This window comes from Moschus berezovskii, chromosome 9 (genome assembly GCF_049115385.1).
Source record: "Moschus berezovskii isolate FMDL1 chromosome 9, NW_MosBer_1.0, whole genome shotgun sequence".
NCBI classification, from domain to species: Eukaryota; Metazoa; Chordata; class Mammalia; order Artiodactyla; family Moschidae; genus Moschus; species Moschus berezovskii.
The window spans coordinates 52,969,488-52,995,236 of record NC_142468.1 but is presented as its reverse complement, the minus strand read 5'-3'; the positions used below and the strand labels follow the sequence as shown (position 1 = coordinate 52,995,236).

The following is a 25,749-nucleotide window of genomic DNA, read 5'->3' as shown; positions in this document are numbered from 1 at the left end:
TTAGTGAATTAGCTTCACTTAAAATTGCTCATACTCAAAAGCACAATTCGTCAGGGTCTTTTACTTGAAGGAAGGGATGGTAGAAAGAGTGGCCTATTGGCATCTAGTAGGGAAAGGCCACTGATACTGTGAAACATCCCATAATGTGTAAAGCACCCCCCCAACCTCACCCCTTGGGTCCCAACACAGAATTATCCAATCTCAAGTATCCTTAGTAGCTAGGTTGAGAAACCCTGCTTTAGAGCACAGTAGAATCCGCATTGAATCTGGACAATTCATACACATCCCCGTGCTATGGTCTATCTTATTTAACTCAGCAAATTCACACTTAGCCCCCTCTGTTGTGTTCTGATGCCAAGGTATGTCTCAATAATAGTGGGTAGGGAAGCATGAAAGGCAGAGTTTAAAATTTTATTTTCCAAGATGTTTCTGTCTTAGAATTCTTTCTCTGTGTTCCTCTTGTCCACTGCTTTATTTTCCTGAGTCTTTAACTTGATGGCTTGTGCTTTGAGTCAGGTGGCCATTCTGTAGTCAAGGTTCTGTGCTTCTGGACGACACTCACTTCTCTATGGAAGAAGGTGTTCCAGCCCCCAAGGTACTTGCTGATTGCTAATCCATTCTCTCTCTTTTTTTCCAGACCTTTTATAAAGTCTTTATTTCCGGAAAATCTGCAAGCTGACAAGAAAGGGCGCCCAACTACTGCTGGAAGCAAAATAAAGGTTTGTTCTATTTGGGGAAATTTATGGATTCCTGTAAGAGGTAGGATTTTCTGGGACTCAGGAACCGTACCCCTGGGCCAGGCTGAGGTCAGTGAGATACAACAAATTGGTTACAGAAGATGGCCAGAAGTGATGTTGCTGCTCGAGAAAGGGTTACAGGATGCTTGCTGGATTTGACTTGGCTGTACTAAAACCCCAAAGGGATATTAAGTACCTCGTAGCTTAATAGTCAGCAGATGATAATCAGCTACTTTCTAAGAGGAAATGACTTTCCGCTGAATCTAGGAGAATTCACATTAATCTATCAGAGAAATTTTATGATCTAGAGCCATATTTTGGATTTTGATGACGGTTTTCCAGACCAGACCTCAAAACCCCGCCAAGTACTTTATACGTACCTGAAATTCTACTGAGCCTTTTAAGGGGAATTTATGCACCGCCTCTCTGGACCTTGCAGACCCTTTTTGTGAATTACAAGCATCTTGGCCCTACGGTATCTCAGAATCAAAGGAATTCTTAGTGTATCTTTTGTTCTTTTTTTTTGGCTGTGCCTTCCAGCATGCACGATTTTAATTGCCAGACCAAGGATCAAACCCATGCCCCCTGCATTGGGATCTTGGAGTCTTAATCACTGGACAACCAGGGGAGTTCTCTTAGTGTTTCTTGGAAGCCTCTCGTGGGGTGTGCGGTGAATTATCAGAGGCCTTGTGTGATAAAATTGTCCCTAACAACACTCTGAATTTAAAGGTTGTGTTGAATGTACTCCATCATGTAATTTTTTGAAAACAAGTCAGTAAACTTTTTTAATTATACCAGATGAAAACACTTTTAAAATTATATATTTATTTTTATTTTATATTAGGGTATAGTCGATTTACAATGTTGTTTTAATTTCAGGTGTACAGCAAAGTGATTCAATTATACATGTCCATATATGTTATTGCAGAGTATTGAGTAGAGTTCCCTATGCTATACAGTAGGTTCTTGTTGATGATCTATTTTACATATAGTAGTGTGCATATTAAAAATGGTTTTTTCAAGAATCATAGCAATTAAATACCATCCTGTCTTTATAGTCATTGGGATCATCAAGTGATTAACAGTAGGGCCCTGGGGTTCGTCATTAGTGTTCAAATCTCTCACCATATGATTGCCAGAAAATTACCTAAATTCTCAGTGCTTCTTTTGCCTTCTCTGTAAGGTAGAGATTTTAGTACCTAGTCTCAGGGGGATACTGTGATAATTAATTTCATAATCCATCTAAGGCACACAGTGTCTGAAACATAAGAAACACAAAAGCATATGCTCTCATGTTACATATACCCCATGTGTCCCCCCTTCTCTCCCGTGCTTCTTCACCTCTAGATAATTCTCCGTGGACACTGATGCGCCTGTGCTGACTGCTCCCCCTGGACTGTCCTTCCCCCCACCAGCTGTACAACCAGATCCTACCTGCCCTTCTTACCCTTCTCGATAACCCCAGCCCTATGGATACAGTCTTGTCTGTTCTGTTCACTGGCTTTTTCGTCTCTGAACACTTCAGGAAAATGGAAGCCTGCCTCCCTAGCCTCTGAGGACACAAACACTGTAATGTCACAGCAGTAAGACAGTCCCCCAGAGGGGCCTCAGGTTTTGTGGAGGAAGTCAGATGTAAGCCGGGTCTTGAGTTAGAGGGTCGAGGCCACTAGGGGATGAAGGACAATCCTGTTCAAGGATCTGGAGATATAGAGTGTCCTGGGACAGAGTTTGGATGGCGTTCCCTGGGGCAAAGAGCAGGTGCAGTTCTCACAAAGCCCCAGATGTTGACCTCTGTGCGTGGCTCTGACTCATGCCATCACTCTGGGTCCTGGAGGAGGATTCGCTTTAGGCTGGAAACTCTGGTCACAAGACTGTCACACATTCACATCCAAGGGGCCCAGATCATCAGGGCTGCAGTGACTCACTTTCAAGTGGTCTGGATTCTCAGTTCAGCTTATTTCCTATAAAAAGGAGGGTGGGGGCAGGGGCATTTTTCTCCTCCTTGGAAGACTTGAACCCTTTGCCTCCTTATTCTTATCTGGTTGAATGCTCAGAGTTGCCCCCTTCCAGGCATACTCAGAATGTTCCAGATTGCTATGGTTGGGGGAGTTAGCAAGCTTGTTTAGGGAGACTGGACTCTACATATTCTCACCTCCAATGGTCCCTCCTTGGTGAACCATGTGGCCTCTGGCTGTCTGATGTTCTGCCTCCTCATAGGAGTGAGTCTCCCTGTTTTATGTCTCCTAAGTCACCTCTTAGAGATGCATAGCTCTGGCCCAATCTCTTATATCTTTCATATCCTCAGTATTTTGCAGATGCTAAGCGTCATTTTTTTTTTAAAAAAAATTTTATTGAAGTCTAGTTGATGTACAATGTTGTGTTAGTTTCAGATGTACAGCAAAATGATTGTTTTATATATATATATGTATAACTTTTTTAGGTTCTTTTCCTTTTTAGATCATGACAAAATATTGAGTATAGTTCCCTGTGCTATATTGGAGGTCCTTGTTGGTTATTTTATATATAGCAGCTAATGGCACCCCACTCCAGTACTCTTGCCTGGAAAATCCCATGGATGGAGGAGCCTGGTGGGCTGTAGTCCATGGGGTCGCCAAGAGTCGGTCAAGACTGAACGACTTCACTTTCACTTTTCACTTTCATGCCTTGGAGAGGGAAATGGCAGCCCACTCCAGTGTTCTTGCCTGGAGAATCCCAGGGACAGGGGAACCTGGTGGGTTTCTGTCTATGGGGTCACGCAGAGTTGGACACAACTGAGCGACTTAGCAGCAGCAGCTACATATCATCTTAATATCTCTGAGGTATAAGTGTTTAAAGGGATCCTGCGTTCCTTAGAAGAAAAGTTAATGTTCAAGGTAGTTTTAATATTGGGTATTTTATGTATTCTAATTCTTTAAAATGTGAAAGTGTTCTGTAGAATTTAATTTATAGAATATTTGGTGAGAACTTCCACTATCTTTGTTTATAAAGCATATTCTTTATTTAATAACATGTGATTGTTGAGGCTTTCCTGAATTCTACATTGTCATGGCTAAAAGGGACCAGTTTTGAAATTAGAGCCAAAGGTTGATGCTATTGGGAGACAGAATGGAGCTCAGAGTTGGCAAAGTAGACGGGGCTGGTAGCTTTATCTAAGTGGGCCTGGCCTCTAAAGGAGCAGATGTGACAGGAGATGCAAGTGCCATGAGGTGATTGGACTGGTAGACATTGAACATCTATTCCAACCTGCAGATTGAGATAGTAGAAGTATTCTAGTTCTGCTTAGTTTACAGATGGGCAACCATGGTCCAAAGAAATTTAGTGATTTGTCAGACAGCTTGCAAAGAGCAGAGCCAGGATCCTAGTTCAGACTTGCTAACAATCTACGTGGAGGGTAGAATGAGGAGCTGTCACCCGAAGGAGTGTCACCTTTGCTTACTGTATGGTCTGCATATCTTGATGGTCACTTCTGCTCAGCAAGTAGCTTTGGAAACTTTCTGTTCTAAGTCATAGGCTCTTGTCTGGCGTCAGAGTAAATTCAAACTGTGGCTTCCCCACCACCTCTGGGGACATCTACAGTTGACCCATAGCAAAGTACAGGATAATTGTGATGGTTAAGATAAATTTTTGTTTGCTCAAATTAATTATCCTACAACCTAAAGGCTTCTGTCTAATCCTAGCCCTCCCGGTTAATTCCTTTTGGTATTACAATAAATTGTTCATTGTCTTCCTTAGGAAGGAGGAAGGCATTGTGGTTAGAGAAAAAACTTGCTAGCTCACAGACTTGGGTTCAAGCCTCCCTGCTGTTGCTTACTAATTGTGTCATCTCAAGCAATACTTTATTTAAGGCCCCGTTTTTCTCATCTAAAAAATGGGGATGATAATCATGAGTCATAAATTAGAAAATCCATGTGTCTAGTCCATGAAGCATTTTCAGTACATTGCTATTTTGAGCTGGAAAGAACTGTGTCAAGTGGCATATAAACTTAAGTCAAACATGCCCCTGTGTTCTCAACTTGCTAGGTTGAAAAAAGATGCTTTTAAATGCTTAGGACTAAATAGTGTGCCAAGCTATTTTTAAAAATAAGAGTTTGGGATTAAAAAAAAAATGCAATCTCTCATCAACAAGGAAGATAAGTCAATTTACATTTTATCATGGAGCTTTGCTTTGCTCATACAAGCTCTGCACCTTTGCTCTGAATTCCAATCATTGCAAATAATGCCGTATTCTGCACGTCTAAATGGAGAACTTTTGCTTTGAATACACTGGAGTTTTTCTCAAGGGTTTCGGATTTCCCAAACCCTTGAAAATAGAAAAGTCCTAATTGAAAGAGGGTTGTCTCCTGTAGGCAAGTCCCTTCTGCTGACTTGGTAATGATTTTCTGGCTTTAGAGATGCTTTCCTCTGTTTTCTTTTAGAGGTTTTCTCTCTTCAGGCTGATTTGCTTGGAATGAGAGTCTGTGTGTGCCCCATTCTTGGATCCATGGGGTGTGCTCATCTGTGGGGCTAGAAATGCTGATGTGGGCTCTGATGTGTTTTTCACTTGAGATACTCATGATTTGAAATATGTCATGAGCAATTTTAACTTTATTTGTGTGGCTTTTTCTGCTTCAACCCAGTTTCATCGTGGGTCCCCAATGTGCAGGTAGTGAGGAATGATTTTACATCGAATATTTTAGTTTGTGAAGGAGTAAGTCTCCTGCTATACTGAAAGGGCCGCAAGTCAGCAAGTCTGTAAAAAGACATGCTGAGGAAGAAGGTAAATGAAGTGGCATAATAAAGGTTTATGGACTCTGAAGCTTTTGTGTCTCCCACCTTTTAATTGTGACTTTCCATCATTTTATTAAGATGATTCTTCACTGGTTGGATTGCCTGGAAAAAGTACAGGGGGTTCTAATGATTTGTCCTTGCAGATAATTTGTGCACCACCAGTCCCTCCAGAGTTTATAAGAAAAATGTATTTTCAAAAGCCCTCAGTTGATATGAAATTAACTAAAGTTGTTAATAATTAGCGTGCTTTCTTATTTCCCCTAAAAATTATGTGTCTAGATATACTGGGTTTGGGGGATTCTTTTTTGCTTTTATTTTATTAACTATACTAAAAAGGCCTCATTGTTGTCAAAAATTTAATTTCAAATGCACTTGTGAGTGTTCAGATCACCATAACAGTCAGTAGAGCTTTGAGAAAGTATAGTTGCCCTGAGTTAAATCTAATGAACAAACTATCATGAGGATGAATTTCTAGCTGTACATGTGCCCACAAGTCTCCTTGGAAAGCTGATCTACTTTAGAGCACATTCCATGTTTCTAAATGATGTTATTCTTCCTTTCTAGAAACAAGCCAATGACCTCGTGAGCACCCTGATGAAATGTACACCTCACTACATTCGCTGCATCAAACCCAATGAAACCAAGAAGCCCAAAGACTGGGAGGAAAGCAGGTATGGCAAAGGCACAGGTGGAGGTCAAGGTCAGCTAACATCAAGGGCAGCCTCAGCCTGTTTTCCCACTGCTCAAGTCAGGCCATCCAGCCTCTGCCCAAGGCAGGAGCAGTTTCAGTTGTCTTCAGATGTGTTTTATGTCTTTGTGTCTTAACTTCAGGAAGAAGCCTATGTATATATCATTTTCCCCTCCTTGTTTTTTCCTGAAATGTTGGCAGTGCCCTTCAGTTCAGAATTAGCGATTTATAATGTTGATCTTGGCTGGTCTGGGGGCAAATGGAAAAAAGAAAGCAAACCCCAGCACAGCAGAGTCAGGATGGTTTTCAGATTAGTTTAGGCCCTGTGTAGACATTCTTAGTGCACTCGGCTCCTCGTCAGCACCCACAGGATGTGGCCTGGAATGCTGAGCTCAGGGTTGCAAGTGGGGTTCTGCAGAGCTAGTTAAAAAATGGTCTGTCGTTTAGTTGCTTATGTGGGCAGAGGGGCTATATGCTCTGTAATCCCCCAAGCATGGTGCTGATGAGCAGCGTGACTCTCTAGGAGGGAACCAGCCCAAGGGAGATGTGTGGCATATAAGCGGTGAGCCATGTCCTCCCTGGCTTCTGAGGAGTCCTACATCACATTCCTCCTACACCTGCCATTTAGGGATGTGGCCTCTGCAGGATACAGGGGGGATGATTGAGTAGGAAAATGTTAAGATGATGACTGGAGAATATAGGTTTTGTATCTAGCTGGGGAAATTCCTCTTGTCCATAGGAACATGGGAAGCAGGGCTGAAGAGAGACCCTGTGAGTGACTTGAACTAGAGAGAGAAGTCCTACCGCTGTCACCAGATGAGATGGACTTGAGCATACTGGTGTTCCTGTTCATACTAGAATTCATGCTGGAGTGCCTATCTTTTTTTCTTTTTTCTTTTCTCTCTTGGAAAAAAAACATAGACTCTTCTAAGAATCAGATGATTTAGTCAAGGTTAAACTCCAGTGGGAAGACCAGGATGAAAATTCCTAGCTGCTCATCACCTCCCCTGAGGGACCTGGAGGGTTCATTTCCCATCTTCCCAGCAAGACCCTTTCCAGCCCACAGCAGACAGACAATGCTTGATCATTTCCAGGGAGGAACAGATAAATAGGAAGGAAAATGCCCAGGTGCGAGCACTTGCTGTGTGCAAATCCTTCTTTGTATTTTCACACTTTGTGGTGCAGCCTAAGACTGTTTTTCTCACCTTAAGGTGCTGCTGGGATGTGGCAGCCTTCTGTTTGGTTATCTCACAATATTCTAAATAATCTCATCAATAAATGCAGATTCCTAAAACATCTTTTTTTATAGAATTACTCAAATTTTTCAATTTAAAATAATCCAAGACTCACTCACAATATTATCTGTAAATGACATTCATGCTCTGATGGGAAACCCATTCCTCCTAGGTCATAAGCTCACCTTTGGATACCTCTTGCCACCAGCTGGCACTGCAGCCCTTCTCTAAGTCGATTTTACTCTATTTGGCCATAAGAACCATTCTTGGGATTCTTTTGTGTGATGGCTCTTCTGCAAGTTTAAGGCAGTTGCCATGTTTTCCTGGGATCTTCTCTTCCGTGAACTCATCACTTAGCCACTCCAGCTATTCCTTTAATGGAGCTGGATGTGGAATCCAACCTTGCCGCTTCTTGGTCATTCCTCTGGATGTGCTTAAATTACCCTCTGCTTTTCTGAACCGTGTCACACACTTTTTCCTTTGATGTCAAGAGGATAACAGATGGAAAATGTCTGGGGGTTTTTGCCTTCTGACACTAGTTGTCAAACTTGAGTATGCATCAAAATATCCTCTGGAAGGCTTATGACAGGGCCCCATTCCCAGAGTTTCTGGGTCATTGAGCCTGGGGTGGGGCCTGGGGATGAGCGTTCTTCACAGGCCCCCAAGCGATGCTAGTGATGATGGTCTGGGCCTCATATTTGGAGAGCAGCTGATCTGGAGTTAAGTTCTAGCCTAGGATTTGGAAGAACTGTATCCTGTGCTGGTCTGTCACCAACTAGTTTGAGTGAAGCACTTCATCTCCTGAGTCCTCAGTCTCTTCCTCTTTAAATAAGAGGGTCAGGCCAGAGAGGGACTCCTTCGGTCCCCCAGATCTGTTCCGCTTGTCTGTCATCCTGCCTCTGCCTGTCTCTTCGTCACTCCTATGCTCACTCAGCCACACTCACGTCTCATGCACTTACACACCGAGTAGAATGGTGGCGTCATCGGCAGCCTCAGAAATAAATTACAAGAGTCTAGAAAGCAGAGGTGTTGCTAAGAAGTGCTGTAGCCCGCCCTTCCCCCTACTTCAGACTCACTGCAGCTTCCCTTCTCAACACACATAATCGTGAATGAAAACATCTCACTCATCCGCAAATGCAGTACCTCCCTGGCACGCTCTCCCCTGCCCCACATATTCGGCTCTGCTGACCGTCACTCTAATGCGCATATCTTGCAGTAGCTGCTGGTTGAAAGTTCCTTAGTCATGATGCCACCTTCTCAAAATCCAAACTGAGTCATTGGAATATCAAAGAGGGGAGAAATGAAGACAGTGGTACATTTTATTCAGTAAATTTTCATAGAATTTCCCCCAACGGTGTCCCCCTCGCTTGTTTTTTTTTTTTTTTTTAATCACATCCCTTATTTGAATTTCAGTGAGGAACTTCCTAACATATACTCTTGTAAACTGGTGTTACAGAGACTAAGGTATTCCTTAGTCAAATGTTGATCTGTGTTTCCAGTAGGATGACATCCTGGGATCTGCCCTCATGTCTTGTTTCAGGTTTACTGTGACAGATGGTTTCACTCTGGGGCTTTCCCAGTGGTTCAGTGGTAAAGAATCTGCCTGCGTTGCAGGAGACATGGGAGATGTGAGTTTCATCCTTGGGTTGGGAAGATCCCCTGGAGAGGAAATGGCAACCCACTTAATTTCCTTGCCCAGAAAAATCCCATGGACAGAGGAACCTCATGGGCTGTGATCTCTGGGGTCAAGAAGAGTCGGACAGGACTGAGCGACTGAGCACGCTTGGTTTCACTTTATCTGTGAGCGTGAAACGTCAGGGTCCATGGAAGGGCAGTGTGCTTCATTGGCAGGGATCACACGGTCAATTGAAGTTCTCGGTGGACAAGCTTACTCATTCCACAAGTTTATGGTGTGTAGTTTATTTTTCTTTTCCTGTTGGAAATGTGTCTTCATTTGGCTTTGGGCAAACTGCCTGCCCTGGATTCTGAATTACTGCCCTGGTGGAGTTCTTTGGCCCTAACCTTCTTGGGTTAATGGCTGAGGACAGTCTTGAAAGAGGACTCCTTCTGGAAGGAGGAGACAGCTTACTAAGGAGAAGAACAGGCATTACCAGCCTGCCTGATATTTACTGAGGAGTGATGGTGCTCCAGGAATATGTAAAAGACATAGAATTTTAAGCATAACACAATATTAATATTAATACTTTGAACCAGTTGTCCGGTTGACAAAAATTTCCTAATGACTGAAGTTAAAATGAATGGAGCAATGCTTTCACATGAGGCATATTGTTTTCCATGTGATTCATGAGGAAGGAACATTTCTTCTTGAATCAATGGGTGATGCATTCCCTGCCTCAAAGCTTGGGGTGTAGCCAGTATTTGTGAAGAAGACTTAAAATGAGCAGATATCTCTAATTGGCAGCATCATGTGTAATTTCCTTAATGGAGAAAAGGTCGATGGTGAGTTTGGGATTTGGAGGATGGGAAAAAGGAAAATTATTTTCCTGACTCACCCGTTTGGTTTGTCAGATATGTGTGAATATTGTATAACCTGGGGACCAGCTCAGACTCAGATTATTATAATTTATAATCTTTTTTAATATGCTTCCCTGAAATGTGGAATTGGGAGTTTGTGGGTATAGTGGGTAGGAGAACAGGCTGAAAAGATTATCTAGTCCCATCCTGGCTCCCTCTCTCCTTTATAGGGTAAAGCATCAAGTGGAATACCTGGGCCTCAAAGAGAACATTCGAGTGAGGAGAGCTGGTTACGCCTATCGGCGTGTCTTTCAAAAATTCCTGCAGAGGTAAGACTGGTGACTTGGGACAACTCTTTTATGTTTTAAACAGGCTTATTGAGATATAATTCACATATCATACAATTCACCCATTTGAAGTATACAATTAAGTGGCTTTTAATATATTCATAGAGTTTGTACATCCAACAATAATGTGATAGCCATCATATTTGGCTCTTATGAGTAATAAATAATGTGTTTATCAGTGTTCACATATACAATTTTATGTAGGCATATGTTTTTATTTCTCTTGGGTACATACATAGGGAGAGACTGACATTTAACTGACTGAGCAAATTAATAGTGTGGAGACAATTTCAGGAAAATATTTAAAAAGCTTAAAGTATTTAACCTCAAATTTTTTGTCCAAACATAAAGTTAAACTGATTTTTATATTTCTATTAAAGTACATTTGGTAGGATCTGTGCTAAATTGCTCTTACTTTGTGTTGTTTTTAAAAAGTATAAAATTTAGTGTTCTTAAAATACTACATGATTCTAATTTCTCTAGTGATTCTAAATTAGTAGAGTTTCACTGATATTCTACATTTATTTAATTTCCTTTATGAAAGAAGGAAGTCATATTTACTGTTTTAATCAGAAAATAATTATGTCTTCCTGGTATATGATACAGGAGCAAGATATAAGAACATTTTTTTTTTAATTCAGATTTTATGTAACAAAGAGGTTTAGGAAGGAGAAGAACTTAAGTGCCATCTTTGAAATCCAATAGAGTAGCTTTCCCTTTGAGGATGTTGTTTCTTCTGCTGGGAGATAGGGATGGCTAGGGATTGGGGGCAGGAGGAGACGGGGACAACAGAGAATGAGATGGCTGGATGGCATCACCGACTCAATGGACATGAGTTTGAGTGAACTCCGGGAGTTGGTGATGGACAGGGAGGCCTGGCGTGCTGTGATTCATGGGGTCGCAAAGAGTCAGACACGACTGAGTGACTGAACTGAACTGAACTGAAGCTACTGTTTATCAATGTGGGTCATCATCTGTGGAAGGTCATTGATGTGGAAGGTCAGGAGAGGCTTGGCCAAAGGGTGGATTGTTCCATACAGTAAAACTTCATTGACTTTTATCCCCACATATTCAAGATTACTGATGACTTTGGAGGCTTATTAAACTAGGAATAAAATTCACCATCAGGGCTCTCTGAATTAAAAGGCCCACTACACCTCTAGCGTAAGCACGGCAATATGAAAAGAAGTCTTTAGGAAGGTTAGAAAATAAATTTGGAGTGCTCTTGCATCACTGTAGCAGCATCCATTTGCTGACAAACAACTGAGATGTTAATTATGAAAGACTTTGCTCTTTAAACAGATGGCCGGCACTAGCTTAGGACAGGGTTTCTCAACCTCGGCTATCGACATTTTGGTTTGGATGAGTCCTCGTGTGAGGCTGTCCTGGACATTGTAGGGTGTTTAGCAACCTTCTTGGCTTCTACCTACTAGATGCCAGTAGCACCAGCAACCCACCCCCCAATCCCACCCTTATTTTCCCCCAGTTGTGACACCCAAAACTGTATCTGTACATTGCCCCATGTGGCCTGGGGAGACAAAGTCAGTTGAGAGAACCGTGGCTTAGATTATCATTAAGGTTTTTTGCAGAACTGCATTTCTTTGAAAATATCCTTTTTTAATTAAGAGGGAAGAAAGTTAAATACAGAAAATAGTGAACAAGAAGTATTTCCTTTGACTTGCTTTAATTTCAAAAGACTTGCATTCAACAATTCCAAAATGTTTCTAGTTTTATTCTCCTTCAATAGTTTTTCTATACTTAAAAACTTTTTCTTTTTTATTTAAAGTTCTTTTTTAAAATTAATTCCTTTTTGGCTGCCCTGGGTCTTTGTTGCTTTGCACAGGCTTTCTCTGGTCACAGAGAGTGGGGGCCACCCTTCACTGTGGTGCATGGGCTTCTCATAGCAGTTGTGTTTTTGCGGAACGCAGAATCCAGGTGTGCAGGCCTTGGTAGTTGTAACCCGTGGGCTCCGTAGTGTGGCTCACCAAACTAGGGCACAGGCTCATGTGGGATCTTTCCAGAACAGGGATCAGACCCGTGTCCCTGCACTGGCAGGCAAATTCTTTACCACTGAGCCACTAGGGAAGTTCCTGTACTTAAAAACTCTTTATTTGATATTTTCAGATTCTAATTGACATTGCTATTGAAAACGGCTCAGATTTTTTTTTTAATTTTACCTTAATTTTTTTTTCTTTTGAGAAACCGATTCCTTCCTTCCATATTATTTAAAAACAAACTGACAAACCTGACTTCTGTAAGCAGTACTGTGAACTCCGCCACTCTGTGGGGAGCAGGAAGTCCACGCTCTCGGCCAGAGTGTCTGGGGTGCCCTGAGCAGGCTGCGTCACTTGTTTGCAGCAGCTCCTTAAATGAGCTGTGAAATGACTTGGTTCTAATATCCGGACCTCTCTCAAGTACCAGGCTAGCTGCATGGCTGCACAAGTGGTACTTTCTTGTGCCTTCCAGAGTCAGCGTTCAGTGCATATCTGTTATGCCCTTTGTGTGGAGGGCCTTTTTCTGAAATGGTTTTATCCTTAGATGCCTTCCTGCTTAGCTCTCCTGCTGTGGGCTTTTCCTTTTAGAAGAGACAGACGGGCCTCCCCGTCTTACACAAAGCAGACTCTTTTGATGTCATATTTTTTGTTTTGATTTGAAAGTACTGGGAGGATAATACAAAGTTCAGAAAGAAAATTTGTTTTTCAATATAAAGTATGTGTTTAGTCTCCTACTCAAAAATGGTTACAAGGCCATATATCTGTCGGTGGGCAAGGAATATTTTCCAGAGACAGTGCTGTTTTCCATAAGGTGTACGAGTCTGGGATTATAACAGGATTCGTCCAGAGTCTGTCAGTCACTTTCTTATCCTGTGATCCACTGTGAGTAATTGAATCAGTTTATACCTTTATTATCTCAAGTGCGGAATGTAGCAAGTGTCTTGTTGGCCCCCAGGACTTTTTAGTGTCCTTGGGGGTCAGACACATCCTTAAATCCAAGTGCCAGAAGCTGAAGGTCACAAGTTTGGGCTGTGTTTCCTCTGAGGAGGAACCATTGGATTGGCCATCTGGGCAATTACAAGAAGCCTTCCAGGACTTCCCTGGTGATGCAGTGGTTAAGAATCCACCTGCCAATGCCAGGGACACAAGTTTGATCCCTGGTTTAGGAAGATCCCACATGCCTCAGAGCAACTAAACTTGTGGGCCATGGCTACTGAGCTCATGCTTTAGAGCCCATGTGCCACAACTCCACAAGCCCGTTCACCCTAGAGCCAATGTTCCCCAACTAGAGAAGCCACCACAATGAGAAGCCTGCGCACCATACCTGGAGAGAAGTCCCTACTTGCTGCAACCAGAGAAAACTTGTGAGCAACAGCAAAGACCTAGCACAACCGAAAATACATTTAAAAACTTTTTGCAGACTAGGGGCAAGGAAGGGAATTCTAGGCAGTGACAACAGCCAGTGCAAAGGCCTTGGGATGAAATATTAGTCTTAAATTGAAAACACTTGATGAAAGGAGTGTAAGTGATTATGCTCATCTCTGCAAAATTATCATAGGCACCTATTAGGCAGCATGTGAACCCATTCCCACCAGTATGTCCTGGAGAAACCTGAGTGAACTGGGCATACTTACATAGTGAGAGAACATTGTACTAGAATTATGCTCTGATCTCTCCAGTGAAGTACAAAAGGAAGTGAGGAGAATGCTGCCAGTCTTCCTAAAAGCAAAGGGAACCACCACAAGTGGTCCGTGGTCAAAGGGACAGGCAATTCCCATGTCTTACCCAGACCCAAACTCTTATAGGTCTTGTCAGGAAAAAGGAGAAGGGAAAAGTCTCTGGAAACCAAGTTCCTTACTATTAAAAAAAGAGAGCGAGAAATACAGTATTATTTTAATAGTGGATTGATGTGAATTGCAAAGAGGTACCTATTTGTAGTTGCACAATAAAAATACTTTGGTTTATCATTTTGATTGGATTAAATCAAGCCAAGCAAAATCACACTCTTAGAAGAAACGTGTCACCTAGTTGGTCTGTTCTTTCCTTTTTCATACCCTGCATGAACTTTCTCCCTCCTCCCTTTAGATTGCAGATATATTACTACTTCTTCACCACTGAGATCCCCTAGTAGCATCTCTGCTGTCAGTCATTTCTATGAGGCTTAATTGGTGTAGCCAACTTTATTATGCCACGTATGAATTGTATTCATGCTAATATGTGGCTTCAGGTAGACATTTTCATTTTTAAGCTTTTTATCTCTAATTAGTGAATAGGAGGATTTGCTTCTCGAGGAAATTTATATTATCAGGCAGAACATGGATATTTAGAAGGAGCAAAGAGGGTCCCTAGAATCACCTTAGTCCCAACCGGCTGGCTCTAAGTGTGTGATGTGCCTGGTTGTGTCCTCTTACAGAGCCCAGGATCCTAAAGGCAGAACAATTCTCCTTGTCAAGGTTCCCTTCTCCCTTTGATGCCGTTAGTGTCTACTCCTCGTAGTAGCTTCTGGGAACAGAGGAGGATGGGGGCTTCTTTAGAGGCGGGGCCCATTCATTGCTTGTCTTCTAGATGTGCCTACACATGGAACACACCCTCCAATTTCTCACCCATACTCTCCTCTAATCTCCTCTCCTTCCCGCCATCCTGCTCTCCCTTCCACCTCAAGTCTTTGGTGCCTTTTGTATTTGACATTCTGTAACAGGCTTCTGTCTCCCCTACCAGGTTAGCCTCTTATATAATTGGGCTTCCCTCATAGCTCAGTTGGTAAAGAATCCACCTGCAATCGACCCCAGTTCGATTCCTGGGTTGGGAAGATCCTCTGGAAAAGGGAAAGGCTACCCACTCCAGTATTCTTGCCTGGAGAATTCCATGGACTGTATAGTCCATGGGATCGCAAAGAGTCGGACACGACTGAACAACTTTCACTTACGTAATTATGATGTTTTTAACATAAACATATGTAGTGGACTGTATCATCTGTAAAGGAAAAGTTTACACATATACCAATCCATGTCTTGTATGTACTGCCGTGATGAAAGAAACAGCTTGGGGTTCAAATCCCAGCTCTGACGTCTGCTAGCTGAGTAGCCGTGGGTAGTTCCCTATTTCCCTCTCTTTCCTGTTTTGCACAATGGGAAGACCAGTTGAGTGAGGTTGCTATAGAAATAAAGGAATCTACTGCGCCAAGAACAACACCCGATGCAGAGAATACCCTTTAGTTACAACAGGTTACTCTTTCCTGCCGTGTTCCTGGCATTGTATCAGGTGCCAGATGTGCAGGGTGAGCCCCACAGATATGACACCCCCTCATGGAGCTCCTATCCCCATGGGGGTGGCATAAATTACCCGAATAGGTACAGATATGACTATCATTACAAATTGATATATACTCTGAAGGCAAAATATTATTTTCTATGAGAGAAAATACCAAAGGAGACAGTTTTTGCGTGGGTTGTCCAAAAAGGTTTCTACAGAAGCGTCGTTGAAGGGGAGGACCCTCCCCGCTACACCCCCAACCCCTGGGTAGGAACCAGCCCTCTGAGGGGTTTGGAGACCAGCACATCTGGTAGAGAGAATAGCATGGGTGAAGGCTCTTAAGAGGGAAAGCGTGCAGGAAGAGGATGCCATCCTTCCAGGAGCGGGGTCCATCAGAGGAGAGCAGAGATAAGACTGGAGAATAGCTGAGGACCAATCACCAGGGCCTCCTGACTCAAGATGCAGAGAACTCCACAGATGAAAGTTGATCCACTGTAATCATAACAGCTGCTTATGGGGAGCTTCATAACACTGTTCACGTTGACTGTTAAGTGCTCCCAAGAAATCAGGGGAAATCAGTGTTGAGAAAAGACCATTTGATTTTGCCAGAAGAGTGTCGTTGGTGACCTTCAGCGATGCTATTTTTAGACAGCGGTAGAAAGGAAAAGCAGATTTTCTCCAGGGCGTTAGCATGGAAACGGTTGGAGAAGGAAAGAGTAGGTGGCGGCTCTGAAATGGGCATACCAGACCCAGTGGGTTTTTGCAGTTGTCAAGGTCTACGCCTGAGCCCTGGAAGGGAAGCGAGGGGATGGCTAGGACTCCAGCAGCACTAGGTGCCTTTGGGGGGGGCGTCCAGGCCAATCCTGATCCTTCTCTCCCTTGTTTTGCTGACAGGTATGCCATCCTGACCAAAGCCACCTGGCCCTCATGGAAGGGGGATGAGAAACAAGGCGTTCTGCACTTGCTGCAGTCCGTCAACATGGACAGTGACCAGTTCCAGCTAGGGAGGAGCAAAGTGTTCATCAAAGCCCCCGAATCTGTGAGTTTTCTCCGGGCCAAGCCTCTCCCCGCGGCCCCCCTCAGCCCCCTCCCCATAGTGGGCTGGTTTCTTTACTTCATCCTGTGGTTCATGTCTTAAATGTCAGCTCCTCAAAGAAGGCTTTCCGCTGCTCTGAATCTGTGTGTGGTTCATGCCCCACACCCTAGCACCTTCAGAGTCCTCAGCTTGGATACAAAGCTGTCATCACAAGAGCTTTTCTTCTTGTACTTATTGTCTCTCTCCCATTCTAGATGGTCACTGCCTTGAGGTCAGGGTCTGTTTTGTGTGCCTTTGTGTACTCAGAGTTTCATGAGGAAAGTGGCTCAGAGGAGGTGCCCAGTGGTTATTTTTAGTGTCCAGCAGTATCTCAGCTAATAGGTGCCTCTTTGCCCAGAAAGGAGGCTTGGGTTAACTTACATCCTCACCTGGGTGACACCAAACAAATCACGTCACACAAAGGTGGAGCAGAGCCTGGGAGTGAGAATTCCCAGGACTGTACCTTGAAGACCATGAGGAAGCCCAGAAAGTACTTTGAGGAGACCAATAGATAGAAGGAGAAATCTCCAATCTTAAAAGATACAGATATTTACCAGTAAGGAACTCAAAACACATATGTTTTACAATTTACAAACTTATCAGACCTCCACAGGTTAATTTAGTGGAACTTCTTAATCTTTCCTGTGGAGCATGTGATCATCCTGAGCTGAATGATTGTTCACAGGAAGTTCTCAGTTTGAGCAGGAACCCAACACAGCCCCTCAGTCCTTCTGCCCCATAGCTCTAGGGCTGTGGAATGAAAACAATTCCAGCTTTAAAATGAAGACAATTTTTAAGCTGGAGAAACTGCTGGAACTAACCAGGGGTGGGTATCACCATTTCTTGAGGTCCCTGTAATAATCACAAGACTATTTTCAAGAGTCTATGGAGACAGACTTCCCTGGTGGTTCAGTCGTTAGGGCTCTTTGCTTCCACTGCAGTAGGGCACAGTTTCGATCCCTGGTTGGGAAACTAAGATCCTGCATGCCATGTGGTGTAGCCAAAAAAAAAAAAAGAGTTGGTGGTGAATTTGGCAAAAGTAGTCACCATATCAGCAAGAGACCATGCAGTGTTGGTCACAATGGAAACCCTTGACTCTAGGCAAATTCTGGTCCTGGCATGCGTTTTCTCCACTAGAAGGGGCCCCATCACTGCTGTTCTGCCTGCCTCCCAGGATCAGCCTGAGATCAGAAATGCTAATGGTCGTAACTGAATGACTTTAAAGGCTGTTTAAATAAGTAAGTGGCACACATCGACAGAACCCGTATGAAAAGTTTGTGGTAGCATTTTCCACTTTGAGTTATTTGTAGCTTCACAGCAATTTCATTTCCAAATATAAAATGAAAATGTTGTGTCATACACCATTAAGCAACCCACAGAACAGTTCCTGTTCTTTCTAAAACGGGATGGAGTGATTTATCGGTACAATGGAGAACTCTTCTGTTTTATACCCTCTCCTCTGTTTTTAATTTTTCGAATTGCTGAATTTTCACAGAAACAGCCTCAATGTTTTTCATGCTTTTTTTTTTCTGATTCAGTTGAGCTTTAGATTTTACTTTCAAATCAAGCTTTATTTTTGGTTTTTCTTTTCCGTGTTTTCCTCCCAGTTGCTTTTTACCTTCACTTGACTCTTCCTCTCCCCCACTTTTTCACACACACACACATCAGTACTACTCTGTCCCCTCCCCGCATTACTCATCCATCCATATCTAGCCCTGACATTGCAAACGCTTGTACAAAACTTGATTTTTAGGGACTTCCCTGGCAGTCCATTGGTTAAGACTCCACGGTTCCACAATGATTTTGCTTTAATTTTTATAGTAAATGTACTGAATTTACAAAATAACCCATTTACTTTAAGAACCCACATTAGACATCAGGCATCAGAGAATTTGGTTTGGTTTGTTACATGTGTCCATGCTTTTTGCTTTTCTCTCTTCTTCTCCCTGTCTCTCTCTTTCTTCTTGAGCCTCCCTGATTTCTAACCCCTATGGCTTTTGGAAAGAACCTAAAAACCAGCTCATTTTTTAACTGGTCTATAGGAAGTTGGGAATTGGTTGACTCTTCATCCTTTCTGAGTCACAAGTATATTTTCTATGACGCTCTCAAAATAGTTCTGGGAAAGAAGAAGAAAACAAGACTTACTCAGAAACCCAACACAGAAGATAAGAAAATGGATAATCTTCCAGGCAACTTCTGGGCTCAGATTTTTAAACATTCTGTCCAGTTGTTGAAAAAAATCTTTTGTTCTTGAAATATGCACCTTTGTTTATTGTATATGGTACTGACGGCTGTAGAATGAAGTGCAGCTCTCTTGATATGTTGAGTTTGAGGTGGAACTGTGAGAAGGAGAAGTTGAATGTCAGGAGAGATCACTCACTCCAGGGTACAAACCCAGATAAACCGAGACAACAAATCAAGCCCAGCTGCCTTCAAACCAAATTTGCTTGTTTAGTTCTGGAATGTTTTTACAATGACATCCATCATCATTACTTTGGGTTTTTATTGGTCTGTTTTTTTCATTCCTAGAGAGTCATGTAAACTACTTCCTAGGTGAATGAGAGTGTCCCACCATTTTACAAGTTGATTAGATGCAGATTCTATGTCCAAGTGAGGAGGAGCCTGGCAGAACCTGAAAGACCTCGGTTCACTTTCCAGCTCCACCCAATCTTAGTTCTGATGTTCTCCTCTGTAAGTTGGAGATAATGCAAATAAGTGGTATATGTAGTTGTTGAGTGATTGAATGAAGGAATGTGTGTAAAGCATCTAGAATGATTCCTAATCCATTGTGGGTACTCAGTTCATTACAGCTGTTTGCTGTCATCTTCGTTACTCTAGAGCTTTGGTGAGTGGTGTACAACAGTATTCATCATTAAGATGACCTGAGTCTCAAGACCTGCCAGTGTCTGATATGAGCCCTTAACCAAATCAGTCTCAGCCCCTCTTGGTAAATCCAAGTCCTTACTAACACATCATGAGTCCAGCTCCAATCACTGGTTATTATCCTCTTCCCAATGACTCCCTATAGATTTCCGTAAGGCAGGAAGTCTGTACTTTCATGGAACCAAAAGTTGGGCAGCCCTCTTTCCACAGCAGCATGAGCTTTCTGCAGAAGCTGGAAAGTTCTAGTAAGAGGCTATATGCAGCACTGAAAGCTGCCTCCATGAGCTCATTTGATCTAGCCACTTAATATCCTCTTTGGATCAAGGTGGGAAATAAATGGGTGTGTGTTGAATCACTCATTTGATTCTTACAGAGGTTAGGAACAAGGTAGGGCAGATACCATCATTAAGGTCCAACTGAATACACTCAGATCCAGCTATGTTTTTTAATAAAAGAATATATATAGAAGGACTTCTGTGGTGGTACAGTGGATGAGAATCCACCTGCCAGTGCAGGGGATGTGGGTTTGATCCCTGATCCAGGAAGATTCCACATGCGGTGGAGCAACTAACTCCATGTGCCACAACCACTGACCCTGTGTGCCTAGAGCCCATGCTCCGTAACAGAAGCCACCACAATGAGAAGCCGGTGCACCGCACCAAAGAGCAGCTCCGCTCAACACAGCTGGAGAAAGCCTGCATGCAATGACAAAGACCCAGTGCGACCGAAAATGAATAACTTTTTAAACAAAATTTTAAAGTATCTATAAATATCTTGTCTCTGTATATTTATATATAAAAGTTATAGTGACCATAAGCAACATTATTTTCACCTTTGTTTATGAGTCTGAGAAGCTGCTTCCCATTGTGTCCTTGACTAAACTGAGTGTCCTTGAAATATCCAAGAAAGTAATGTTCAGTCCTGTGAACTGACCCGCACTTGTCTTCTCTCTATTCACAGCTGTTTCTTCTAGAAGAAATGAGGGAGCGAAAGTACGATGGCTATGCTCGAGTGATACAGAAATCATGGAGGAAATTCGTGGCCCGGAAGAAATATGTCCAAATGAGAGAAGAGGGTATTATAGTCACTTTATTTCATTCATTTACCAAATCTCAAGAATATTTTTGAGCTTAGATGAAGTTACAAGTTCACTGTACTTTGCACATATTGTGCATTGAAACCTTGCATTCATTTAGAGTCTCTCTGTGTCTTTCCTCGCGGAGCATTTTCCTCCTTGTAGGGAACTGATCCTTCTCCCTTCTCTGCCCTTTTGGGAACTGCAGCCTCCAACCTTCTGTTGAACAAGAAGGAGAGACGGAGAAACAGTATTAATAGGAACTTCATTGGGGACTACATTGGGATGGAGGAGCACCCGGAACTCCAGCAGTTTGTGGGCAAGAGGGAGAAGATTGATTTTGCAGACACAGTGACCAAGTACGACAGGAGGTTCAAGGTATGTGCTGACTGCCCAGCCCTGGGAGCCACCAGACGGGTTCCTTAGTTTTCAAAATAACTCATCATTTTGCTTTTGGGATTACTAAAACAGAACATGTCCATTGTACATAAATGTAGAAAATGCAGATAAGCCAAGAGAAAAATAGCCACCTATACCCAGAAACAATCACTATTAACATTGTGTGTGCATCTCGTTTTTATGCAGACATACATATATTATTAGATATGTTGGTGTAAATTGTTTTGTTTAGCTGCATAGTATCCCATTCAATAGTTGCTTCACTATTACTTTGAGCCAGTTTCTTATTAATCTCTTCTCGTGACTTTTTTTTTTTACCATCATAAATAAAAGGATGCTGTGAGCATTCTTTCACATGGCTTTGTGCATTTGTCTACTTATGCTTTTAGAGTAAACTGTTAGGAGTAGACTCATTGGATCAAAAGATTGAGAATATAAAGTGAAGTGTTCTTATCCATTTTCCCTGGGTGAATGACTACGCGGGGCTTTGACAGAGCCACTGGAGGACAACTGATTTTTTTTTTAAATCTCTCTCTTTAGACATTGTCTTTCTTCTTTTGCCTAATAAAATTTTGACCCTAATAGTGAGATCTGAAGCCATAATAGATTATGGGCCATTATGAGCTTTTTGAGTGAGTTATTTCTTGTTTGGTTTTTGGTCGGGGAAAAAAAGAAAGAACGATATTAATTTCAGAAGAAGGATGATGTTGTTTTGCCAAAACCAAATCACTCCTTACAAACTGAATATGGTGCCAGCTGCTCTGGTGGCAGGTTTGAATACAAATATGAATGTTAAGTCTCTCAGTATTGTTTGGATATAACACAGTACATTTATATTAGATTTTTAAGGATTACCATTGAAATGAAAATGTATCACTTTTAAAAAGTAAAAATTTAATGGACTCACAAAAATTACATATGGAGGGTCCCTTGAGGGATCCCTGTATGAGAAACATCCTGGAGCAGATCATTGGTAGGGTCATCCTGTGTGTTGGTTTGCCCTGATCCCTTAGGTGGATCCATATGAGTGTACCATTTTTATAAGTTAAAGAGAGTCAAGTCTCAGCAGTTTTGTATATGTCAACCTAACAATCATAAGCAACATGTTCTTTTGCTCTCGAAAGACTTAGATGATAAAGGGAATCACCATCCGATCGTAGTGAAAGTTCACTGCCTAAAGCAGCTTCATCTGGTCACCAATGCCCTGTGTGCAGACTACTGTCACTCTGACACTTTTAACACCTGTCCTTACAGAGCGTAAAGCGAGACTTGCTTCTGACTCCAAAATGCTTGTACTTGATTGGACGAGAAAAGGTCAAACAGGGTCCAGACAAAGGCCTGGTAAAGGAAGTACTGAAGCGGAGGATCGAGATGGAGCGGATCTTGTCTGTGTCCCTCAGGTAAGTGGCCGAGGGTGGGGACAGGGGAGCCCCAGCTCGTCACGATACTGCCACCTGCTATTCCAAACACAGCCTGTAGAGAGGCCCCGTCAGGCTCCCCAGTTGTAAAAATGACAATGAAGAAAACCTAGTTTTCTCTTCTTCCCTAAGAAGAGCTGATCTTCTTGGGTCTCAGGGAGTACTACAATCACAAGAAAACTGTGATTTTCTGATCTGCTCCTCTAGTCAAGGGATACTCAGATCCTTTGCTCCCATAAAATCTGAGGGGAAAAAAATGTAGTCTGTGAAACAAACAGGGCATAATTGCTATTATTGAAGGGGGGGGTCAACATTCTTGAGTCCTGCCCTCAAGCCCACCTTGCCCCTGATGAAGACCTAACCCATTTCACCAGGAAAAGCCTGAGCAGAGGTGCCACTGGGTCATCAATGCTGCTTTTAGTTTGCTGAGGCCTTGGATTGTCCTAGATAGGAAGTATCTTTGGACACCTTGAGGCCCCTCTGCCTATTCATTCCCCTGGGGGTGAGGGGGAATACAAATTGATCTCCATAATCTGTAACCCTGGAGTCATTGCCAAATGCTCCCTTCAACTCCAGGTTCACACCCTTGTGAGAGGCACCCTTGCTCTTCTCATCAGCACTCTGGTTTATGAAATGAGTGCAATTGTATGGTAATTTGAACATTCTTTGGCATTGCCTTTCTTTGGAATTGGAATGAAGGCTCTTTTGCAGTCCTATGGCCACTGCTGAGTTTTCCAAATTTGCTGGCATAATGAGTGCAGCACTTCCACAGCATCATCTTTTAAGATTTGAAATAGCTCAGCTGGATTTCCATCACTTTCACTAGCTTTGTTTGTAGTAATCTTCCTGAGGCCCACTTGACTTCACACTCCAGGATGTCCACACGATCATGGTTATTTGGGTCATTAAGAGCTTTTTTGTAGAGTTCTGTGTATTCTTGCCACCTTTTCTTGATCTCTTCTGCTTCTATTAGGTCCATACCATTTCTGTCCTTTATTGCAAGAAGGCTGACTGGGTGTCTGAGGAGGCCTTACAAATAGCTGAGAAAAGAAGAGAAACAAAAGGCAAAGAACAAAGGGAAAGATATACCCAACTGAATGCAGAGTTTCAGAGAATAGCAAAGCGAGTAAGAAAGCCTTCTTAAGGGAACAATGCAAAGAAATAGCAGCAAACAATAGAATGGGAAAGACTAGAGATCTCTTTAAGAAAATTTGAGATACCAAGGGAACATTTCATGTGAAGATGGGCACAATAAAGGACAGAAGGGCAAGGACCTGCATATGCTGAGACTTCCCCAAATCCTCCCTGCTAATATCTCCCAGACTAAGTTCCCTGTGATGAGAGGAAACCCTCAGGCCACAGAAGGCGAAGAAAAGAGGAAGAAAGGCCCCTTTGAGGCTTCCCCCTCGAGTCATGTCCTGGGGCCCTTCTGAGGATGCCTAAACTTCTGCCAGGGCAAGCTTTGGGCTGCCATTGTATTAAAATATTAGAGATGTTCTTGTTACCTGCGGATACATCTTGGAATTAGGACTCTTCTACACTCTTACTCCACACACAAGACAAAATCGCTGCTCTTAGGCAAAAGCAGGGTTTTTGTGCACACAGGAAACTGATTTACCAGGCTAGAAAACCCTGGTTCCAGTGTGATCATCCAAAGCAGATTTTAAGTTGTGTCTGTTCTTGCCTATGTCACTGTGGTTTCTGATTTTGTCTGTTTCCAATTTTCCTGATAAAGAGCCAGGCAGGGCAGTGACGTTAAGTGTTTAAAACACTTCAGTTCAAGATGCGGTAGAACTGGTAAGCAGCTGTGTTCATCAGCAGCTTTTTGCAGCCACACCTCAGGTCTCAGTGCCATGGATTTCACAGACACGCTCTAGGCACTATCCGGTTTCCCAAAGGTCTTTCTGATCATTCAGCTCGCTGACCAGGCCACGACCTGCTGACCACACTCTCCTGGTTACTGGGTCCCGAGACTGCCCTTGCTGGTCCAAGGAATCCAAGTGCAAGCTTCTTTTTTTATCTTGCATGGGAACAAGGGCTTATACCTGGGCTAAGTTGAGTGAGCTAAAACGTGCTGGGCACACTTGACAGTTGAAAGCCCAGGAGTCACAGCTCTGGGACACTACTGCTCACTACTCTGAGAGTGAGTGTTCTTACTGTTACTACTGCCTGGGTGTGTCTGCAGCCCTCAGAGGCCTTAAGCAGCACTTGATCATTGTATATCTACATGTGTGTCTAGCACGTCGACACCCAGTGTCTCGTTGATCAAGTCTCTGAGGCTTATCAAGGTGTGGGATATTCACACTCAAGTTTTTTCCCTCTGTCTTTTTCTTTTTTCATGGCCTCTGGGGATACAGTGTCTCACAGTAAGATCAGATTCTTTTTCCACTTTCTTTTTAGTATTCCTGGTCTGGATGTTTGCTTCCTTGTGGCCTTTCCTTATTGGAGGATGTAATAAAATGATGTACTTAGCCTGAAATTTGTTCTGACTCTAGGAGGGAAAAAGAGCCTGAGTCATTTAAAGGTGCTATCTCTGCGTGTTACAGTCACTGAGCCCTGGATTTGAGTTTGCCAGGATTCATAACCATTGCCTCATTTCTTTCAGCCATTGGGATAGGCTAGTAATCTAAACCGGAGAAGGCAATGGCAAGCCACTCCAGTACTCTTGCCTAGAAAATCCATGGATGGAGCAGCCTGGTAGGCTGCAATCCATGGGGTTGCTAAGGGTTGGACACAACTGAGCAACTTCACTTTCACTTTTCACTTTCACACATTGGAGAAGGAAATGGCAACCCACTCCAGTGTTTTTGCCTGGAGAATCCCAGGGATGGGGGGGGAGTCTGGTGGGCTTCCGTCTATGGGGTCACACAGAGTCGAACACAACTGAAGTGACTTAGCAGCAGCAGCAGCAGCAGTAATCTAAACCAAGCTAGGAGTGCAATCAGATAGAGTGTGCAGAATCAAACATAGAGGAGAAATCGATTGTGGTACCAGAACGTGTCTGTGTGGGTGTGTGTACACGTGCATTCTCAATATATTTCAGTATTAGGATAGAGAAAAATTTGAACATTTGTCTTGCACTTTGGGAAGAGAGTCATAATGTGTGTTTTGAAGACTTTATGGGACTTACTTCTTGACTGTTGGCTAGAATGATCACCTGATGGCTTCCTCTAATTCAGACTATCAAAGGGTCCTACAAACCTGATCTTTCTGCCCATCCCTAACTCTTATAACTACTGGGGAGGCCAAATTGGCTCACAGCTACCTATTCAAACCAACCAACCATACAAGAAAATATACAGGACAATTTGGGGAAATGTAAAATAACTAAATATTTTACAAGTGTGTTATGAGTGTTAGTTGCTCAGTTGTGGCCAACTCTTTGTGACCATGGACTGTAGCCT

General features: G+C 42.8%; 1 protein-coding gene across 1 annotated transcript in view; it reads left to right on the top strand.

Moving 5' to 3' along the window:
• The window catches only part of MYO1E (myosin IE), a 217,380-nt gene that overhangs the window by 159,064 nt on the left and 32,567 nt on the right, over window positions 1-25,749 (top strand). Inside the window, exons 16-22 of the mRNA XM_088839655.1 lie at window positions 638-719; window positions 6,069-6,175; window positions 10,133-10,231; window positions 16,390-16,534; window positions 20,414-20,528; window positions 20,737-20,906; window positions 22,182-22,327. Coding sequence (XP_088695781.1) covers window positions 638-719; window positions 6,069-6,175; window positions 10,133-10,231; window positions 16,390-16,534; window positions 20,414-20,528; window positions 20,737-20,906; window positions 22,182-22,327 — 864 coding nt within the window. The remainder of the gene's footprint in view (window positions 1-637; window positions 720-6,068; window positions 6,176-10,132; window positions 10,232-16,389; window positions 16,535-20,413; window positions 20,529-20,736; window positions 20,907-22,181; window positions 22,328-25,749) is intronic.